This window comes from Phascolarctos cinereus, unplaced genomic scaffold, assembly GCF_003287225.1.
Source record: "Phascolarctos cinereus isolate Bilbo 61053 unplaced genomic scaffold, phaCin_HiC Scaffold_726;HRSCAF=1367, whole genome shotgun sequence".
In the NCBI taxonomy this organism is placed as follows: domain Eukaryota; kingdom Metazoa; phylum Chordata; class Mammalia; order Diprotodontia; family Phascolarctidae; genus Phascolarctos; species Phascolarctos cinereus.
In genome coordinates, this window is record NW_027556098.1 from 354,986,593 (window position 1) to 355,004,645 (window position 18,053).

At 38.3% G+C, this 18,053-nt stretch overlaps 1 protein-coding gene across 1 annotated transcript in view; it reads right to left on the reverse strand.

Moving 5' to 3' along the window:
- Nucleotides 1-18,053, reverse strand: part of CSMD2 (CUB and Sushi multiple domains 2) — a 974,125-nt gene that overhangs the window by 264,612 nt on the left and 691,460 nt on the right. The window contains 3 exon segments of the mRNA XM_078157010.1: nucleotides 3,023-3,149; nucleotides 7,007-7,198; nucleotides 10,521-10,677. Of these exon segments, the coding sequence (XP_078013136.1) occupies nucleotides 3,023-3,149; nucleotides 7,007-7,198; nucleotides 10,521-10,677 (476 nt within the window).

Consider the following 18,053-nt stretch of genomic DNA (forward strand, 5'->3'; position numbering starts at 1 on the left):
TTTAATGTAGAAGCTGCTAAATCTTGTGTTATCCTGATTGTGTTCCCACAGTACTTGAACTGTTTCCTTCTGGCAGCTTGTAATATTTTCTCCTTGACCTGGGAACTCTGGAATTTGGCTACAGTATTCCTAGGAGTTTTCCTTTGGGGATCTCTTTCAGGAGATCTGTGGATTCTTTCAATTTCTATTTTGCCCTCTGGTTCTAATCAGGGCAGTTTTCCTTGATAATTTCTTGAAAGATGATGTCTAGGCTCTTTTTTTGATCATGGCTTTCAGATAGTCCAATAATTTTTAAATTCTCTCCTGGATCTATTTTCCAGATCAGTTGTTTTTCCAATGAGATGTTTCACATTGTTTTCTATTTTTTCATTCTTTTGGATTTGTTTTATACTGTCTTGATTTCTCATAAAGTCACTAACTTCCAATTGCTCTATTCTAATTTTTAAAGAAGTATTTTCTTCAGTAAGCTTTTGGACTTCCTTTTCCATTTGGCCAATTTTGCTGTTTAGGGCATTCCTCTCCTCATTGGCTTTTTGGACCATTTTTGCCATTTGGGTTAGGCTATATTTCAAGGTGTTATTTTCTTCAGTATTTTTTTGGGTCTCCTTTAGCAAGCTGTTGACTTGTTTTTCATGATTTTCTTGCATCACTCTCAGTTCTCTTCCCAGTTTTTCCTCTACTTCTCTTACTTGCTTATCAAAATCCCTCTCGAGCTCTTCCTGGGACTGATTCATATTTTTCTGTGAAGGCTTTGGATGTAGGAGCTTTGACTTTGTTGTCTTCTTCTGGTTGTATGTTTTGATCTTCTTTGACACCAAAGTAAGATAATATAGTCTGACTCTTTTTGCGAGGTTTGCTCATGATCCCAGCCAATTACTTGAGTTTTAAACTCTTTGTTAAGGAAAGAGTCTGCTTCCAACGTAGAGAATGTACTGTCCCAAGCTTCAGGGGTTTGTACAGCTGTTTTCAGAGATACTTGCAGGGACACGTAAATGTTCAATTCTTCCAAGGTGGTATGATAAGGGGCAAGGTGTTTACTCCTTTCCTGGCCTGTACTCTGGTCTATGAGTGACCACAAGCATCCTTTCTGTCCTGGAGGAGAGTTTTCTCTTCACAGCCACTACAAGCTCCACTACGCCAGTGCTCTCCTTGTCCCAGGACCGCCACTGAGATCTGTGACCCAGATCCAAGCACAGGTGAAGCAAGAGAATCCTACCTCAGCACTGGCAAAGAGATCCCTGCAATCTCCCTCTGATCATCCACTTGATTTCCCCTCAATCTGTGGGCCAGAAGCTCAGGAGGCAGTCCCCACTCCAAGCTGTGCTCAGGGAATGGAGCTGAAACCACTTAACTTCTCTCTCAGCACCACAGAAACCGACTTTTCCCACTGACCTTCTAAGTTGTCTTTGGTGTCCATGGGCTGAGAAGTCTGGAAATCGCTACAGCTGCCTGAGATTCAGTCCTTTGAGGCCTGGTCCAGATTTACTGCAGCCTGCGCACCCACACTGCACTGTGCTCCTCTCTCTGCCCAGCACAATATAACTTTCTGATCAACCATCAAGGTTTTCTTGGGCTGGAAGTTTGCTTCACTCTGTCTTTTTGTGGATTCTGCTGCTTTAGAATTTGTTTAGAGCCATTTTTTATAGCTATTTGGAGGGGTTTGGGGGAGAGCTCAAGCAAGTCACTGCTTTCACTCCACCATCTTGGCTCTGCCCCTCTTTAAAAGTCATTTCAAAAGTTGTATGATGCATTGTTACAGGGAGTTTTTTGCATTTATGAAGGCTGCCTCGCTCTGCAAAAAGCATAATTACATAAATCCCAACAAGGGAGGAGAAGGAGAAGTACTATTACTTACATGTAAATTATGTACTTATTTTAAAAAATAAACTTTTTGCATCTTCCACCCTCAGCATTGTGTTTCCCATTAGCAAATTAAACAGCTCATTCAATTAACTCTGAACAAAGTCATGTACTCAAAAGGCAATGCAGGATTAACAATTACATGGAATTTTACTTACTAACCAAGGGTATACTTTCTTGAATGGGCCTTTTATTTTAGCCTACTCATTGGGACTTTGTTTTTGTTTGGGTTTATCTAAGACATCTTTGTGAATGACCTCCACCTATATAGACATAACTCTAAATTATCCCTTATCTACTTTGAGAGCAAGGCTATTGCCCTTCACTGTGTGGCTAAGCATAGGGCTAGATAGAGATTGCATGGGGACATAATTGGGCAGTACAGATCAATTAATGTATTATTCATACATCCTGTTATGATATTCCAATAGAAGGAAGTTATATTAACATAGAGGCCTTTGATAGGTGTCATGTTAATGAGTGGTGTCCATGGTCACCATAAGATACTTCCTGGCAGATGTATAAAAGCATGCAAAGGCTGTTGTAAAGAAGAACCTCAGTTGTTAAGGGGCTATATTACCAAAATGACAAGCCACATTTATGTACCCTAGCAATATGGGTCCCAGTAAGTGGTTAACCAAAAAGGATCACAAGACCTAGCTCAGACTCAGGAGAAATTCTAGCAACTAGTGAGCTCAGTGGATAACCAGGATATGACATCTAAAGCTCTTGATGATTTTTTAAAATTTGAATATTTAGATTTCTCCCCTTCAATTTCCTAAAGTGCTAATAAACTTTTGCTTAAACCCATCACTGTTCTGAGTAGACTGAAAAAGAAGAGAGGCAATAGCCACTAGAATTAGGCAGGATACCCCAATGTCATTTGGACATGCTAGAATACCTTGCTGTAACTACAATGATTAGAAAACGCAAATTTAATTAAAAAAAGAGAAATGTTACGAAAATGCTTGTTTTATTCCATAAATTAAAAATAAAATAAACTTTAAAAAGAAAAAAAAAAGAAAATGCAAAAATCCTGGGTAGCACATAAAGTTGTCCTTTTCCCTGAGGCTGAATTAAAAATGACATAAAAACAGTCATCACATAGTAATATCCCTTGAAACCAGGCCATTACATGCTTCAATGAGCCATTTTCACTTACCCTATGGTGCACCCAGCATCAGCTTCAATAGTCCAAACACAGTTGAGATTGTGGTCATAGGGAGCAGGATACCCAGGTGACAGCACTTGTCCAGACACCTCTCCTTTAATAGTCCCCCCACACTCAGCTGAAAGAAATATCAACACAGTGAGAAGCAAAAGAGAAACCTGACAGAGTAGCTGTTATGCAGTTTCAAAGCCTAAGCTACACCTTTTTCTAAGGCCCTCCAGTAGAACAAGGTGAAATCAATAATTCCAGGGTATACTGGGGCCTAAGAGACAGAAGTGATCTAGCAGCCCTTTTAATGTCTTGTCACAAACCAACAAAAACATGTCATAAACTCAAGGAAATAAGATTTTTTAAATAGGACCCCTCAATGCAAAAATCAGAGTTGGATGCATGAAAAGCCACCCCCCCCATGTTGACTGTGGACCCCAAAGTCCTATCAGATTAGAACTGGGTTACAAGGAAAAGAGTGACTCAGCTGTGCTGTCAGAAAGACAAGCTATAAGGGACAACAGGCATAAGAGAAATGGAAACAGAAGCAGGATGAGGACAAGAACAGCTGGAAAAAGATGGATACTGCTAGAGGAGGCAAGAATCATGAAACCATGGCATGTTAAAGATGAAAGGGACCTTAGAACACCCAACTTGACTACTCATTTTATAGAGGAAACAGGCCAAGGTCACACAACTAGAGTTAGAACATGAGTCTAAACTAAACCAACTAAATTAAACCCAAGGCTAAACTAACTAAAACTAAACTAAAATAACAAAAATAACAACAAATAATGGCAATTTCTACAACAATATCTACTAAATAATAACTGAAATATCTGACTTTTATATAACTTTGTTTTGCAAAACGCTTTATCTCAATTCATTTGCTCCTCATAACACTGTGAAGCAGGTATAACATTACCCACATTGTACAGATGAGGAAATTAGGTTCAGAGAATTTAGGTGAGTTGTCCAAGGTCACACAGCCTAGTAAGCGTCTGGGGGAGGATTTAGACCCAAATCTCTCTAGCTTCAGGTCCAATACTCTATCCATCACTCCATGTCACTTGTGCCAGAAGACATCCCCAGATAGGAAAACCACTATCTTTAGAGGAATGCCATTTTACTTTTGAACAACTCAAATTATCATTAAGTTTTTTCTTACATGAAGTCAATATCTAGCTCTCAGTGATTTCTACCTATTGTTCCTACTTTTGTTGCCTGGGGTCAAACAGAACCAGGCTAATCACTCTTTCATGTGACAGTTCTTTCAATATTGAAAGGCCCCTATGATGTCCCCCTTAAGTCCTCTCTTCTGTAGGCTAAACATCACCATTTTTTTCAACCAATACTGAAATGGCATGATTTCTAGTCATCTCACCAAGCCAGTGCTCTTGTTTGGAAGCATTCAAGTTTATAAGTGTGCTTCCTAAATGTAACAACCAGTAATGAAGGCTATACTCCAGATGTGTTCTGGACAGGAAAGAGTAACTTCCATGTCTCTGATGGAGCTTAAAATCCATGTTGCCTTCTCTTTGTCCTCATTAGCTACCCTGCTGCCTTAAAGAAACCTCTACCTTGAGAACCCAAACTCCTGATTAATGGTGAATGCCTGCCCATACCTCTTTTTCAGGAAGGGCTCCAACCATGTTTCTCCTTCTCTCTCTCTCTTTCTCTCCACGCTTCTCCTCTCTTCCTTCTCTCTCTCTCTCTCTCTCTCTCTCTCTCTCTCTCTCTCTCTCTCTCTCTCTCTCTCTCTCTCTCTCTCTCTCTCTCTCTCTCTCTCTCTCTCTCTCTCTCTCTCTCTCTCTCTCCCCCCCCCCCACCCCAAGCAATTAGGGTTAAGTGCCAAGGGTTACAGAGCAGTAAGTGTCTGAGGCCATTTGAACTCAGGTCCTTCTGACTCCAGGGCTAGTGCTTTATCCACTGTACCACTTAACTGTCCCTCGTGCTTCGCGTTACAATTTTACTCTCCAGACTTCTTTGCTTCCTCCCCCTCTGTGCCAGCTGCTTTGTCCCTCTCCTATCTTATTTTCTGGGTCCCTTTAACTTTTGTCCCCATTTGGCCCCATTAGAATGCAAACTCTTTGAAGGTAGGGATTGTCTCACTTGCCTATATCTGTATTACCCACGGCTTATTAAAAGCCCTGGCATACTCTAAGTGCTCACCTTATCACTTTTTTATCCACCTATTGATCTTTTAACTGCCACGCTGATTAGACTTTAGACATCTCTGATGCCTCTTAACTCTTCCGTGTCTTGGCATGCTGGAGACATCTCAAACTCCAACAGCTATTTCTGGTTGCAAGTGGTCAAAATGGGGCCCACCTATAGACAAGATGAGGAGTGTACATACAAAGCCTGGCTTCCCCCAGGTATGATGAAGGGTTAGGAGCAGTTATCTTCCTAACCCACTTTTCAGGAAATCCTGAGTTTCCTAACCACCACTGCTTTGTATTAAGGTAACAGAGGTATTATTGAAAGGCATAGGTTATACGGAGGAATGATAGAATTACAGATATCCTTGACCATTCACATTTCAAAAGAAATTATTTTGGTCATATTGGCCCATGTAAAGTATTTGAAAGAAGGCCCTCAATGTACAGGTAAGTTTTGATGGAGTATGACTAACAGTAGGAGACATTTACATAGTGATTTAAGGTTTGCAAAGCATTTTATGTACATCCTTTCATGTGACAGTGAAGTTCAGAGTTTGAAGTAGGGAGAGTAGGTTAGGGAGGGAACAGCAGGGAGAAGGGGGACACAAAGGACATGGATAGCAAAATAGACAGGACAGAAGATAAAAGAGAAGGGCAGAAAAGGGGAGAGAGAGGCAAGCACAGCACAAAGACACAAGGTTATCGTTGCCTCTCTGTGCTCTCCACCATGGTCTAGTCCCATTCTGGTGCCAAAATATAGTACTCACAAGGTCACAGAGGGTGCCTTAGGCTACAGAGAGTTTCCTTATTATCTTATTTCTCCTTACAACATTCCCATAAAGTAAGTAGGAAAGGAATTGTGATTTCCATTTTAAAGATGGGAAAATGGAGACCAGAGAAGTTTGGCTAAAGTCTGCAAGTTAGTGTAAGCACAAACTCAAAGTACTGTGGTGGGTAACGCACATGTTCAGAGAACATACATAGCCAGAGCAGCTCAAAAATCTGGAGGCTGAAGGATCCTGGAATGACTTTATTTTGGGACTCTCTCCTATGACAATCCATAAGAGACACTCTAAATTTCTCTAAGCAGCTCCTGCAGTCACCCTCCTCCCCCATAAGGTGGAGATGAAGGTCAGCATACTCCCTGAAGCCCTAGAGCAAGCGAAGCATAGTAGTACCTTCATCACAAGCTCTTTATGTCTCCCCTGGATTTCATCTAGCTTTCCACATACAACACCAGAGACTTTGTTGTATCTGGCCTGGCACCTCCACATCAAGTCTCTAAGTTGATGACTTTAGAGAATTAATTGTGAAACTCATATTAGAAACCAAATATCCTGAGACTTTCAACCAGTCCTTTTTCAATTGACTATATCACTTCTTTATTAGTATATTTGTTGAAATAACATATAAAGGCAACATTAGGAGGAATATGTGAGTGGGGAGCATAAGGCTGAAGGTCAGGAGACTTAAATCTAGTCTTAAATCTGCCACCAACCAGCCATGTGACTTTGGTTATCAAAGAATAACCATTTTCCCTATCTGGGGATAAGAATACCTGCCCTGTATACCTCTCACTGGTGCAGCAGGGATAAAAACATGGATGTGAGAGTGCTCTATAAAATATAAAGTGCCATAAAGATGTGGTTTATAATTATTATCAAACTAGCATCCCCAGTCTGAGAAGCCTTATATCAAATCTTGATAGTGACATCAGACAGCAGGTTTATTTTTTATATTGTTACAGAAGAAAAGGCAATGAGGGCAAGAAGGAGGCCTTGATAAAGAAGATCTGAAGACATAATGAGAAGCATAGCAATCCTACCAATGCAGATGGGGAGAGGTCTATCCCAGGCCCTGCGCTCTCCAGTCAGGCACATCAAAACTGGGCTGCCTTGAAGAGTGTACCCAGGGTCACAGCTGAAGGATACTGAGCTTCCTGCAAAGTGGCCCCCATCATGAACTTTGTAGCCAAATTGGGGGATTCCAGGATCTTCACATTTGATGAGTTCAAAACCTGGTGGAGAAGATACAATTGTAAAAAAAAAAAGTGACCCATGTTCAGAAACACTCAAAGAAATCCCTTACCCACCCTTCAAAGTAATGTTTGGGACAGATAAAAGGAAAATATTGATAACTTCAAGCAGGGCAGGGAGAGAGCTAAGTAACAAGCTCTTTGGATTTTGCAAGCAACTAACTGGTTGTCATCTTTGTGTCTTTCTACATCTCTAAGCTCTTTCAAAACCCACTTCTTTCAGGATTCCTTCCCTAAGAATGCTACCAAATTCTGATTGCTTCTCTGCTCTGCATCTCTTCAACAATAATGTACTCTATGCTAAGTAACTTATATAATAAGTTACATAAGTCTTCAAAGAATTAATGTATAAGAGACCAGTCTGCCCAGCTGATCTTTGAGTTCTTCAAGGAAAGGGCTGGGTATTCCCCTGATTTTGTATTCATCCCAAGTGGTCTGTCATTAGTGGATTTTCAAGAAGTCCATGTAGATAACTGACCATTTTTCATAGGATGGAATATAGGGAAAAAAATCTATTTCTAATGCTAATTTAAAAGCACATTATATGTGGCTTAGAAAACAGTCTATATAGTGAATAAAGAGTTGACCTCAGAATTAATAAGAACTTTGTTCAAGTCTGTCTTTGACACATCATCCTGGCTATTTTTCTATGAGAAGGTTACTTAACTTCTTGGTGCTCCAGACAAATCTCTAAGATTATAAGTTGCAAAGCAAGTACCAATCTGCATTAACAGAATTTCCTCACCAATAGTTCCTTATACTAATAAAATCAAAAGGTCTGTCCAAAAAATTCTGTTTTTATGTGCTTAAAAGTAAGTTTTGTGGAAAATGGAACTGTTCTACTAAAACAAGATACTGCAGATGTAAATGTATGCTAATTATATGCTCTGGTAGAAACTTTTTAGAGCCAGAAACAACAGAATCAATTATAGCTATGTATGTATGTGTATATCCATGTACACAACCTCATTGACTCCCATGGGTTTAACTATCATCTCTTACAAATAGTGCTATCTATATATCAACACCAATCTCTCCCCTAAGCTTTGATCCTGGATCACTAACTGCTGACTAGGCATTTCAAAATGAATGTCTAGGAAGTATGTTAAGCTCAACAAATCTAAAACTGATCTTATTAGCTTTCCCCCAAGACCTTTTCCTTTTCCAAACTTCCCTGTCATAGACATTCTTCTAGTACCTTAAGTTTCTAATCATAACATTAACTTAGACTCCTCATTCTCCCTCATCAAACATATCCAATCATTTGACAAAGCTTGTCATTTCTGCCTTCACAATGTCTCTCACATCCAAATCTTTTTATCTATTCACACAAATATGGCCTTAATTCAGGTCCTCATCCCCTAGATTATTGCAACAGCTTCACAACTGGTCTCCTTGCATTGTCTCTCACCACTTCAGTCCATCCCACATGTTGCTGCCAAAATAAACTCAGATCCGACTATGTGATTCCTCTAACAAAACCAACTCCAGTGGCTTCCTATTGCCTCTGAAATATAATATAAACTTGCCTAAAAATATATACTATAAACTCCTCTGTTTAACTCTGACAGCCCTCCACAACCTGACCTCATTCCATCTTTACATCCTCACTGGATATTCTTTCCCCTCCCACATTCTGTGGTCAGGCTAAACTGGCTTTCTCTTTGTTCTTTTTCGGAAACTCTACCTCCCAACTCCACGCCCTCCCACTGACTGTCCCCCAAGCCTGGAATGACTTCTCTCCTTACCTCCACTTCACAGAGTCTCCATCGTCCTTGAAAACACATCTCAGACATCATCTTGTGAATGAAGCCTTTCTGGATCCCCCAATCATCTTATATTTAACTACTTTATGTATGCATGTGTGTATATATACAAAACACACACATGTATATTTATTTGTTATATTTATACATATTACATACATATGTATGCATGTGTATATATGTACAAATGTATGTATATATGCATTGTATGTGTATTATTTGTTTCCCTTGTTAGAATGTAAGCTCATTGTGAGTTGAGATTGTTTCAATATTTGTTCTTGAATTCCCAGAGCCTCGCCCTACCACACAGCAGACACTTAATAAAATGATAATATATCAATTGTTACATAACTGTAGCTTAATACATGAGTCTAGGCAATTAAGGATAAAAGGATCACAGACTCGAGTTGGAACAAATGGGAGATTATTATTCTAGGGGTTCTTAACCTGGGATACATGAACTTTTAAAATATTTGGATAAATAATTAAGTATAATTGTTTTCCTTTGTAATCCCATATTTTTTCTTGCATTTAAAAAATATTCTGAGGGGTACATAGGCTTCAACAGACTGCCAGAGAGGTCCACGACCCAAAAAATCTAAGAAATCCTAAATAAGTCTCATTTTACAAATGAGGAAACTGATCTCAAAAGAGGTTAAGTAATTTGTCCGAAGTCAAACAGATAGTAAGTGGCAGAGGTCAGAGTGAACACGGGTTCTCTGACTTCAAATCCAATTACAGTACACCAGTTCTCTAAGAGTGGGAGAAGGCTTGGAACATCTTAGTGAAGGAGCTATAAAAGTCTCTTTTGATTAGAGAAAGGTTTTGGAAAATATAGTACAACTTGACCTTTCTGTCTACAAAAGGGGGAAAATATAGAAAATCATTTTCCATGGGGCTGGCATATGTCATAAGAAAAATACCCCTCACTTGGGTTATTAAAGCTACATAAAAAATGAATTGAAGTAAAACTTCAATTCCAAACATTAAAAAAATTCTGTAAAACCCTGAGAACCATCAGATAACCAAAATATCTGATGTGAGAGAGTTAAAAATTCTTTTTCAATCCATAAGCAAAGGAAAACTTTACAACCCATTATAGATTAATGGAATAGTTAAAAGAACAGTAGGAAAGGTAGATATTTTCCATACTATTTTTTAAAAATCTTCCCCTAACTGTATATTATTTTTATAGATGTAAGGATTTCATGTTATACAGAGCATTTCAATAAAACTCCTTTTAAATATATTAAAAAGAAAAAAAATAATATATAAGCAGTACAATATCTGACTCAATTAACTACACCTATGGGAAGACTGTTTGTATTATGATAAGAGACCAGAGACCATCATCCACATGGTGACAGCTTACCTGAATTAAAGGGCTAGTTACTAAAAGGAAATAACCAGTTCTTCAAGTACTAGCCTTAGAAAATAAAATCCATGAAATAAGAGATAAAACTATATTTTCTTCATATTTGCCAAGGAGGCAAGAACATTATGACTTCAATACCTTCCCAAATACAAAAAAGACTTACTGGAAAACTGAAGTTCAAATCCTTTGCTGGTGTTCTCAGAGTCAGTAATAAAATCAAGCCACAGACTGCTGGATGTGCTGTTTAAACTGATCCCCAGCATCTCTGAGCGACTGAACACACCCAGCAAACGAGCAGAGTTATTGCTGCCATCATAGACCTGGGCACAAGAAAGACAAGGCCAAACTACTGCATTAGAATTACAGAATTCATATTAGCATGAGTTTGCTTAAAAGCAGTCACAACGATGCCCCCAATTTGAGACTAATGAAAACTAGGTGACATTGGTTGCAGATGCTAAAAAACAATAGGACACAATAAAGCAGAAACAGCATAATGGAAATGAGAGAAAAAGTAGAGGGGCACAAAGGGGAAGGCAGAGATCATGGCAAGAGTAGAGAGAGCAGAGATAGCAGAAATAGGAGAGGTAGTATAGATGCCAGAGACAGCATAGGGAGCATAAAAAATAAGAACAGAAACTGGGGAAGATGGACAAAAAGACAGAAGAGACAAAGTAACTGTATAGGTGTCCTGACTGACTTGCTCTCACCCTTATTCTCTTCTTGACTCCAACCCTGATGACACAGAATCACTCTGAGAATCTTTGGCTGCTTTGTTGTTTTAGTGGGGACTGACTCTTGAAGCATTCCACAATTCCTGCCTCCCACTACCTAAATTCTCTCACAGCTGAATCACAGATCTAGAGTTATAAGGAACCTCAGAGACTATTTAGTCTAAACTCCTCCTTATGTGGGCACCTAAGTGGCACAGTGGATAGAGTGCCAGGCCTGGAGTCAGACTCAGACACTACTAGCTGTGTGACCCTGGGAAAGTCACTGAACCCTGTTTGCCTCACTTTCCTTATCTGTAAAATGAGCTGGAGAAAGAAACGGCAAACCACTCCAGTATCTTTGCCAAGAAAACCCCAAAAGGGGTCACAAAGAGTCAGACATGACTCAAAACTACTAAACAACAACAGTCTCCTTATGCAGAGGAGGAAACTGAGGCCTGCGGAAATTAAGTGATTTGTCTAAGTAACACAGCTATAAAGAATCAGAGACAAGGGGGGGATCCAGGACCTCTGGCTCTGGATGAGGAGTGCTTAACCTGGAGTCCATGAACTTTTTAAAAAATTATTAATTTATTTTGATTTATCAACAATCAGTTCCATAAGCTTTGGAGTTTTAAATTTTTCTCCCCCTCCCTCCCACCTCCCTCTCTAAGATGTTGTGCGATCTGATATAGGCTCTACATATACATTCTTTCGAACATATTTTCACATTAGAGATATTGTAAGGAAGAATTTGAACCAATAGGAGGAACCACCAGAAAGAGGAAATAAAACAAAACAGAAGAAAAAAAAACAGCAAATAGTATGTTTTGATCTGCATTCAAACTCCATAGTTCTTTCTTTGGATGTGGACAGCATGTTCTATTATGAAATCTTTGAAGATGTCATAGATCTTTGCATTGCCAAGAAGGGCTAAGTCTATCAAAGTTAGTCATTGCACAATGTGGCTGTACAACATTCTCCTGGTTCTGCTCACTTCACTCAGAATCAGTCCATGCAAATCTTTCCAGGTTTTTCCAGGTTTTTCTGACGTCCACCTGCTCATCCTTTCTTATAGCACAACAGTATTCCACTATATCCATATACTGCAACTTGTTAAGCCGTTCCCCAATTGATGGGCACCTCCTCAATTTCCAATTTTTTGCCACCACAAAAAGAGCCACTATATTTTTGTACATGTGGGTCCCTTTCCCATTTTTATGATCTCTTTGGGATACAGCCCTAGAAGTGCTATTGCTGGGTCAAAGGGTATGCACATTTTTATAGCCCTTTGGCATAGTTCCAAATTGTTCTCCAAAATGGTTGGATCATTTCACAACTCCACCAACAATGCATTAGCGTTCCAATTTTCCCACATCTTCTCCAACACTTATCATTTACCAGTTTTGTCATGTTGGCCAATCTGATAGATGTGATGCGGTACCTCAGAGTTGTTTTGATTTGCATTTCTCTAATCAACAGTGATTTAGAACATTTTTTCATGTGACTATAGATGGCTTTGATTTCTTCATCTGAGAACTGCCTGTTCATATCCTTTGACCATTTATCAGCCCGGGAATGACTTGTATTCTTATTAATTTGACTTAATTCTCTATATATTTTAGAAATGAATCCCTTATCAAAGACACTACATGTAAAAATTCTTTCCCAGTTTTCTACTTCCCTCCTAATCTTGGTTGTGTTGGATTTGTGCAAAAACTTTTCAATTTAATGTAATCAATATTATCCATTTTGCATTTTGTAATGTTCTCTATCTTCTGTTTGGTCTCCATAAATCTGACAGGTAAACTATTCCTTGCTCTCCCAGTTTGCTTATAGTATCAGCCTTTATATCTAAATCATGAACCCATTTTGACTTTATTTTGGTATATGGTATGAGATGTTGGTCTATGCCTATTTTCTGCCATACTCTTTTCCAGTTTTCCCAGCAGTTTTTGTCAAATAGTGAGTTCTTATCCCAGAAGCTGGGGTCTTTGGGTTTATCAAACAGTAGATTACTATAGTCATTGACTACTGTGTCTTGTGTGCCTAACCTATTCCACTGATCCAGCACTCTATTTCTTAGCCAGTACAACGCAGTTTTGATGATTGCTGCGTTATGATACAATTTAAGATCTGGAATGGCTAGGCCACGTTCCCTTGCGTTTCTTTTCATTAGTTCCCTTGATATTCTGGACCTTTTGTTATTCCAAATGAATCTTGTTATTATTTTTCTCCTAGCTCTATAAAATAATTTTTGGTAGTTTGATTGGTATGGCACTGAATAAATAAATTAGCTTAGGTAGAATTGTCATTTTTATTATATTAGCTCAGTCTACCCATGAGCAACTGATGTTTTTCCAATTATTTAGATCCGACTTTATTGTGTGAAAAGTGTTTTGTAATTGTGTTCATATAGTTCCTGAGTCTGTGAACTTTTAAGAAATACATATATATGTATATATAAACTCCATTTCAATATAATTAGTTTCCTTCATAATACTATGTATTTAAAAACATTATTTTAGGACAAGGTTTCACCATACTGCCAGAGGGGTCCATGACACAAAAATAGTTGAGAATTTCTGTCTAGATTGTCCCTGGGTGGAGTTCCCAAATACACAGCTCATAGGACCACAAACTTAGAAGTGGAAGGGATCTTAAAATATATAAATATATAATATATATATATATATATATATATATATATAAATATATATACATATATATATATACATATATATATAATATGTATATATTATCTACAGTCTCACCATCTCATTTTACAATGAGGAAGCTCGGGCCTACGGCACCTTACCAAAGTTCATACAAATACTAAGACCTGGGTCCCCTAGTTCTAATTCTATCATTCTTCCTATTATACATATTATTCCAAATATACATATATATGTACATAGGTATATAGGTGTATATGTATGTGTGTGTGTGTGTGTGTGTGTGTGTGTGTGTGTGTGTGTGTATTCCCATAGTACAGTGAACACTTAACGTGCCCCTGGCTAAGTCAAGTAACCTTTAACTGCCTCGGTTTCCTCAATTACAAATGAGGATACTAGCACCTACTTCCTAAGGTTTTAGTGAAGATCAAATAAGATATTTGCAAAATTCTTTGCATAGTATCTAGCACATAACTGGCACTTAATAAAGGCTGTTCCCTTCCTTTCTCCTTCCTCAGACTACATTGTTTCTTACCCAGTTTATACTGTCAAAGAAGAATGGGCTTCCTGGGGCACCTGTTCCTGAATACTTGGCAACCCAAAAGCCATGTCCTCACTTAGCACTACTTTTTGTCATTCAAGTGCACAGGATACCTTTTCAACTACTAGCTGTGCCTCCTGTCTCCCACCAGTGGACAAAGTGCTGACCACTTTGTTGGAAAGGGATAAGGCATTAGACAAAGGAAGAGGGTGTACAGGTGATAGCAGCCTGAGCAGCAAGTATCTGGCACTAGAGATTTGGACTCCCAGGAAGCAGGCTAGGTAGCTAACCTCTGCCCAGCTCCCCATCTTTAAGAGGGGACAATGGCCAAAGCCTACTAGGAACAGGACCTTCCATTGCCAGCTATCATTCATTCTTGCTTTGTATCTGGCCTTAGGAATTCCAGTAATAGGCAATTCTCACTGGAACAGTATGTTAGCTCTCAAGACTTCTAGTTTACCATTCCCTTCCAGGGATTGTACAAACAACAACAGAAGCAGTAGCCAAGTTAAAGACCCTCATAGTGCTTTGGCAAATATCAGAGCTGGCATTTTGGGTGGGTAATGAGTATTTCTACATAGCAAACAATTTCTGTGCTTCCATGTGGAGCTGGCTATAGGCATATTAAAACAGTTTCTATTCTACTATTTATTAAGTAAATCATTCTAAAAGACAGCATTCTTTAATCAGATAGTGTTGCACTTATTATGCTTTTGGCTCAAGCTTTAGAGGTCCTATCTATTTGAAGAATATGGAATATCTATGGCACTTGTAGTCACAAGACTCAGTGTCCCCAAGGCTCAAAGAGACAGAAAGAGGTCAACCAGTCCATCCTGATGTGTCCAATTACACAGAAAGGAGTTTGTTTGTTTTTTTTTAAATCTTTCCTTGATATAATGACAACTTTAATATTCCTCCTATCTACTCTTATTCCTTCCTGCTACAGCAAGGGTAAATACTTATCCCATTAAGGTCATGGATAGTGGCAAGGCCAGGACCAGGACCAAGAAAGCTAAGTAGCCATCAAAAGTTTAAGTAAGCAGGACAGAGAAAGGAAAGTTGTAGTTAACAAAAGTCAGGAAAAGGGAAATGTTCAAAAAACCATGCCATAATGGTGACGAAAGACTGTAATAATTATTTCTATTAATCTTAGTTTATAAAGCATTTTATATAAATCTCCTTTGATAATTACAATAAATAATTACAAAAACACACAAAAAAAATCTCATAATCACTGTATGATAGGCAGGACAAGTATGATTCTCCCCATTTTACAAGTGAAAAAACTAAGACTAAGACCTTAATCCAAAATCATACAGGGATATGACACAATGACAGTTATAATGATAGCAGAAACAAAACTGAAATTCTGACTTAATATTAGCTCTTTTTGCACTATATAATGTTGCTTTTCAGGCAGGCAAAATCTGAGGAGCAAGAAGATCCCTGGAAGATCTATAGATAAGAGAAGAGTTTATGACCAAACAAGAGATAGAGAGGATCACAGAAAGTAAAATGGATAATTTTGATTACATGAACTTAAAAAAAATTTGCACAAAAAAACCCCAATGCAGGCAAAAGTAGAAGGAAACGGGGAATTTTTTTTTTACTACAAGTTTGCCTGATAAAGGCCTCATTTCTCAAATATATAGAGAACTGAGACAAATTTTTTTAAAAAAAATTAGAGCCATTACACAAAGGATAAATGTTCAAAGGATATGAACAGGTAGAAGAAGAAGAAGAAATCAAAGCTATCAATAGTCACATGAAAAAAAATTATCTAAATCACTATCGATTAGAGAAACATATATTAAAATGGTTCTGAGGTACCATCTATCAGATTGGCTACCATGGCAGAAAAGCAAAAAGACAAATGCTGGAGAGGATGTGGAAAAATAGTAATACTAATGCACTGTTGGTAGAGCTGTGAACTCCAACTATTCTGAAGAACAATTTGGACCCAGCAACAGTAATACCACTACTATGTTTGTATCACAAAGAGATAAAAAAAAAGTTGGAAAAAAAAGGAAAAGGACCTACAAACCTTCAAAATATTCATAGTTTCTCTTTTTGTGGTGGCAAAGAATTAGAAATAGAGGGGATAACCAACAAGTGGGGAATGGCTGAACAAGTTGTGGTATAATGTTGTGATGGAGTGAATACTATTGTGCTCTAAGAAATGAGAAGAAGGATGGTTTCAGAAAAACCTGTGAAGACTTAAATGAACTGATACAAAGTGAAGCGAGCAGAACCAGAAGAACATTGTACACAGTAACAGCAATACTATAATGATGATCAACTATGAAAGACTTAGCTATTCTGATCAAGACAATGATCAAGACAATTTTAAAGGACCCCTGATGAAAAAGCTGTCCACCTCCAGAGAAAGAACTCTTTTTTCTTTATTTTTTTCTTGTTTATTTTTTTCCCTACATAGCTAATAGGGAAAGATATTTTACAAAACTTCACATATATAGTATCATATTGCTTGCCTTCTCAATGGATTGGGGAAGGTCTACAGGGAGCAAAATAACTGGGAACTCAAATTTTTTTAAATGAATGTTAAAATAAAGTATATATTTTAAAATATATTTTAAAAGAAATCAGAAAGAAGCAAAACACCAGAAAATCAAACAGGCTCTGAAGAATGGGGGAGAGGAACAGGATTTAATGATGAGAAACAAAATGAAGGTAAACTACGAATCAATAAATGAAAAAGTATTTCGTAAGTGCTTACTGAGTGTCTGGTATTCAGACGAGATCACATAAGTCACAGCACAACAGCAACAAGAAAAAAGCAGAGACGTGAAGCTTGAATCTAAGCCACGGATTCTTATGTACAAATTCCTACCAAAGCAGGAACTAATGCCAGACTATGAGCAGGTGTAGGCCTGTGACTATAAGTAATACAGTTGCATCTAAATGGAAATATGAGAAGACCCAATTGTGATGATACAGAGTTTCAGAGCTTTGGCCAGTGTTTGGTGGTTGTTGTTGTTGTTGTTGTTGTTGTTCAGATTGCAGACCTTATTTTGGAAGACAAGAACACTCTGAAGAATTCTGAGGAGGAAGACAATACCATGCCCATTAATCCTAGAATTTTTTCCAAACCAAGGAAAAGTCTAACACCGAACCACAAGATACCTTGACTACTAGCCTGTCAAGGTTGAAAATATGATGCTACTGCCCACCTTATGTTGTAGAGCATGATAATCAGAAGATAACTCATCATATTACATTTGATTGTGTGCCTACAAAAGGCAGCTCATAAGAGTGGGGTGACAGATAGTGAAGGAGAGATACAGAAACTGAGAAAGACATATACACAGAGACAGACGCAAAGAGACAGAGAAAGACAGAAAGAGACAGAGACAGGCAGATGCAGAAAGACAGAAATAAGGAGAGAGAGAGAGAGAGAGAGAGAGAGAGAGAGAGAGAGAGAGAGAGAGAGAGAGAGAGAGAGAGAATTTTTAAGACAGACAGCAGACTCCTATATCTGTGCCAAGGACCCACAAACAGTCCACAGAAGTATTAGAAAGGTATACAGAAAGAACAATTTCATACCACACACTCAACAGATCTAGAAAACAAATACAGGTCATAGTAAAAAGAAGTCTAAACTGGACCACTTATATACGCAATATTGCTACCTCTGGATTTCTTACCTAGCCTTAATCGCTGAATAGGCATTGCTTCAGTCAAACTGAGACCTGGGAAAGACCTTAGCTTAAAAAGACCAAGGTCTCCCACTGCATCAGGGTATCTCCAGT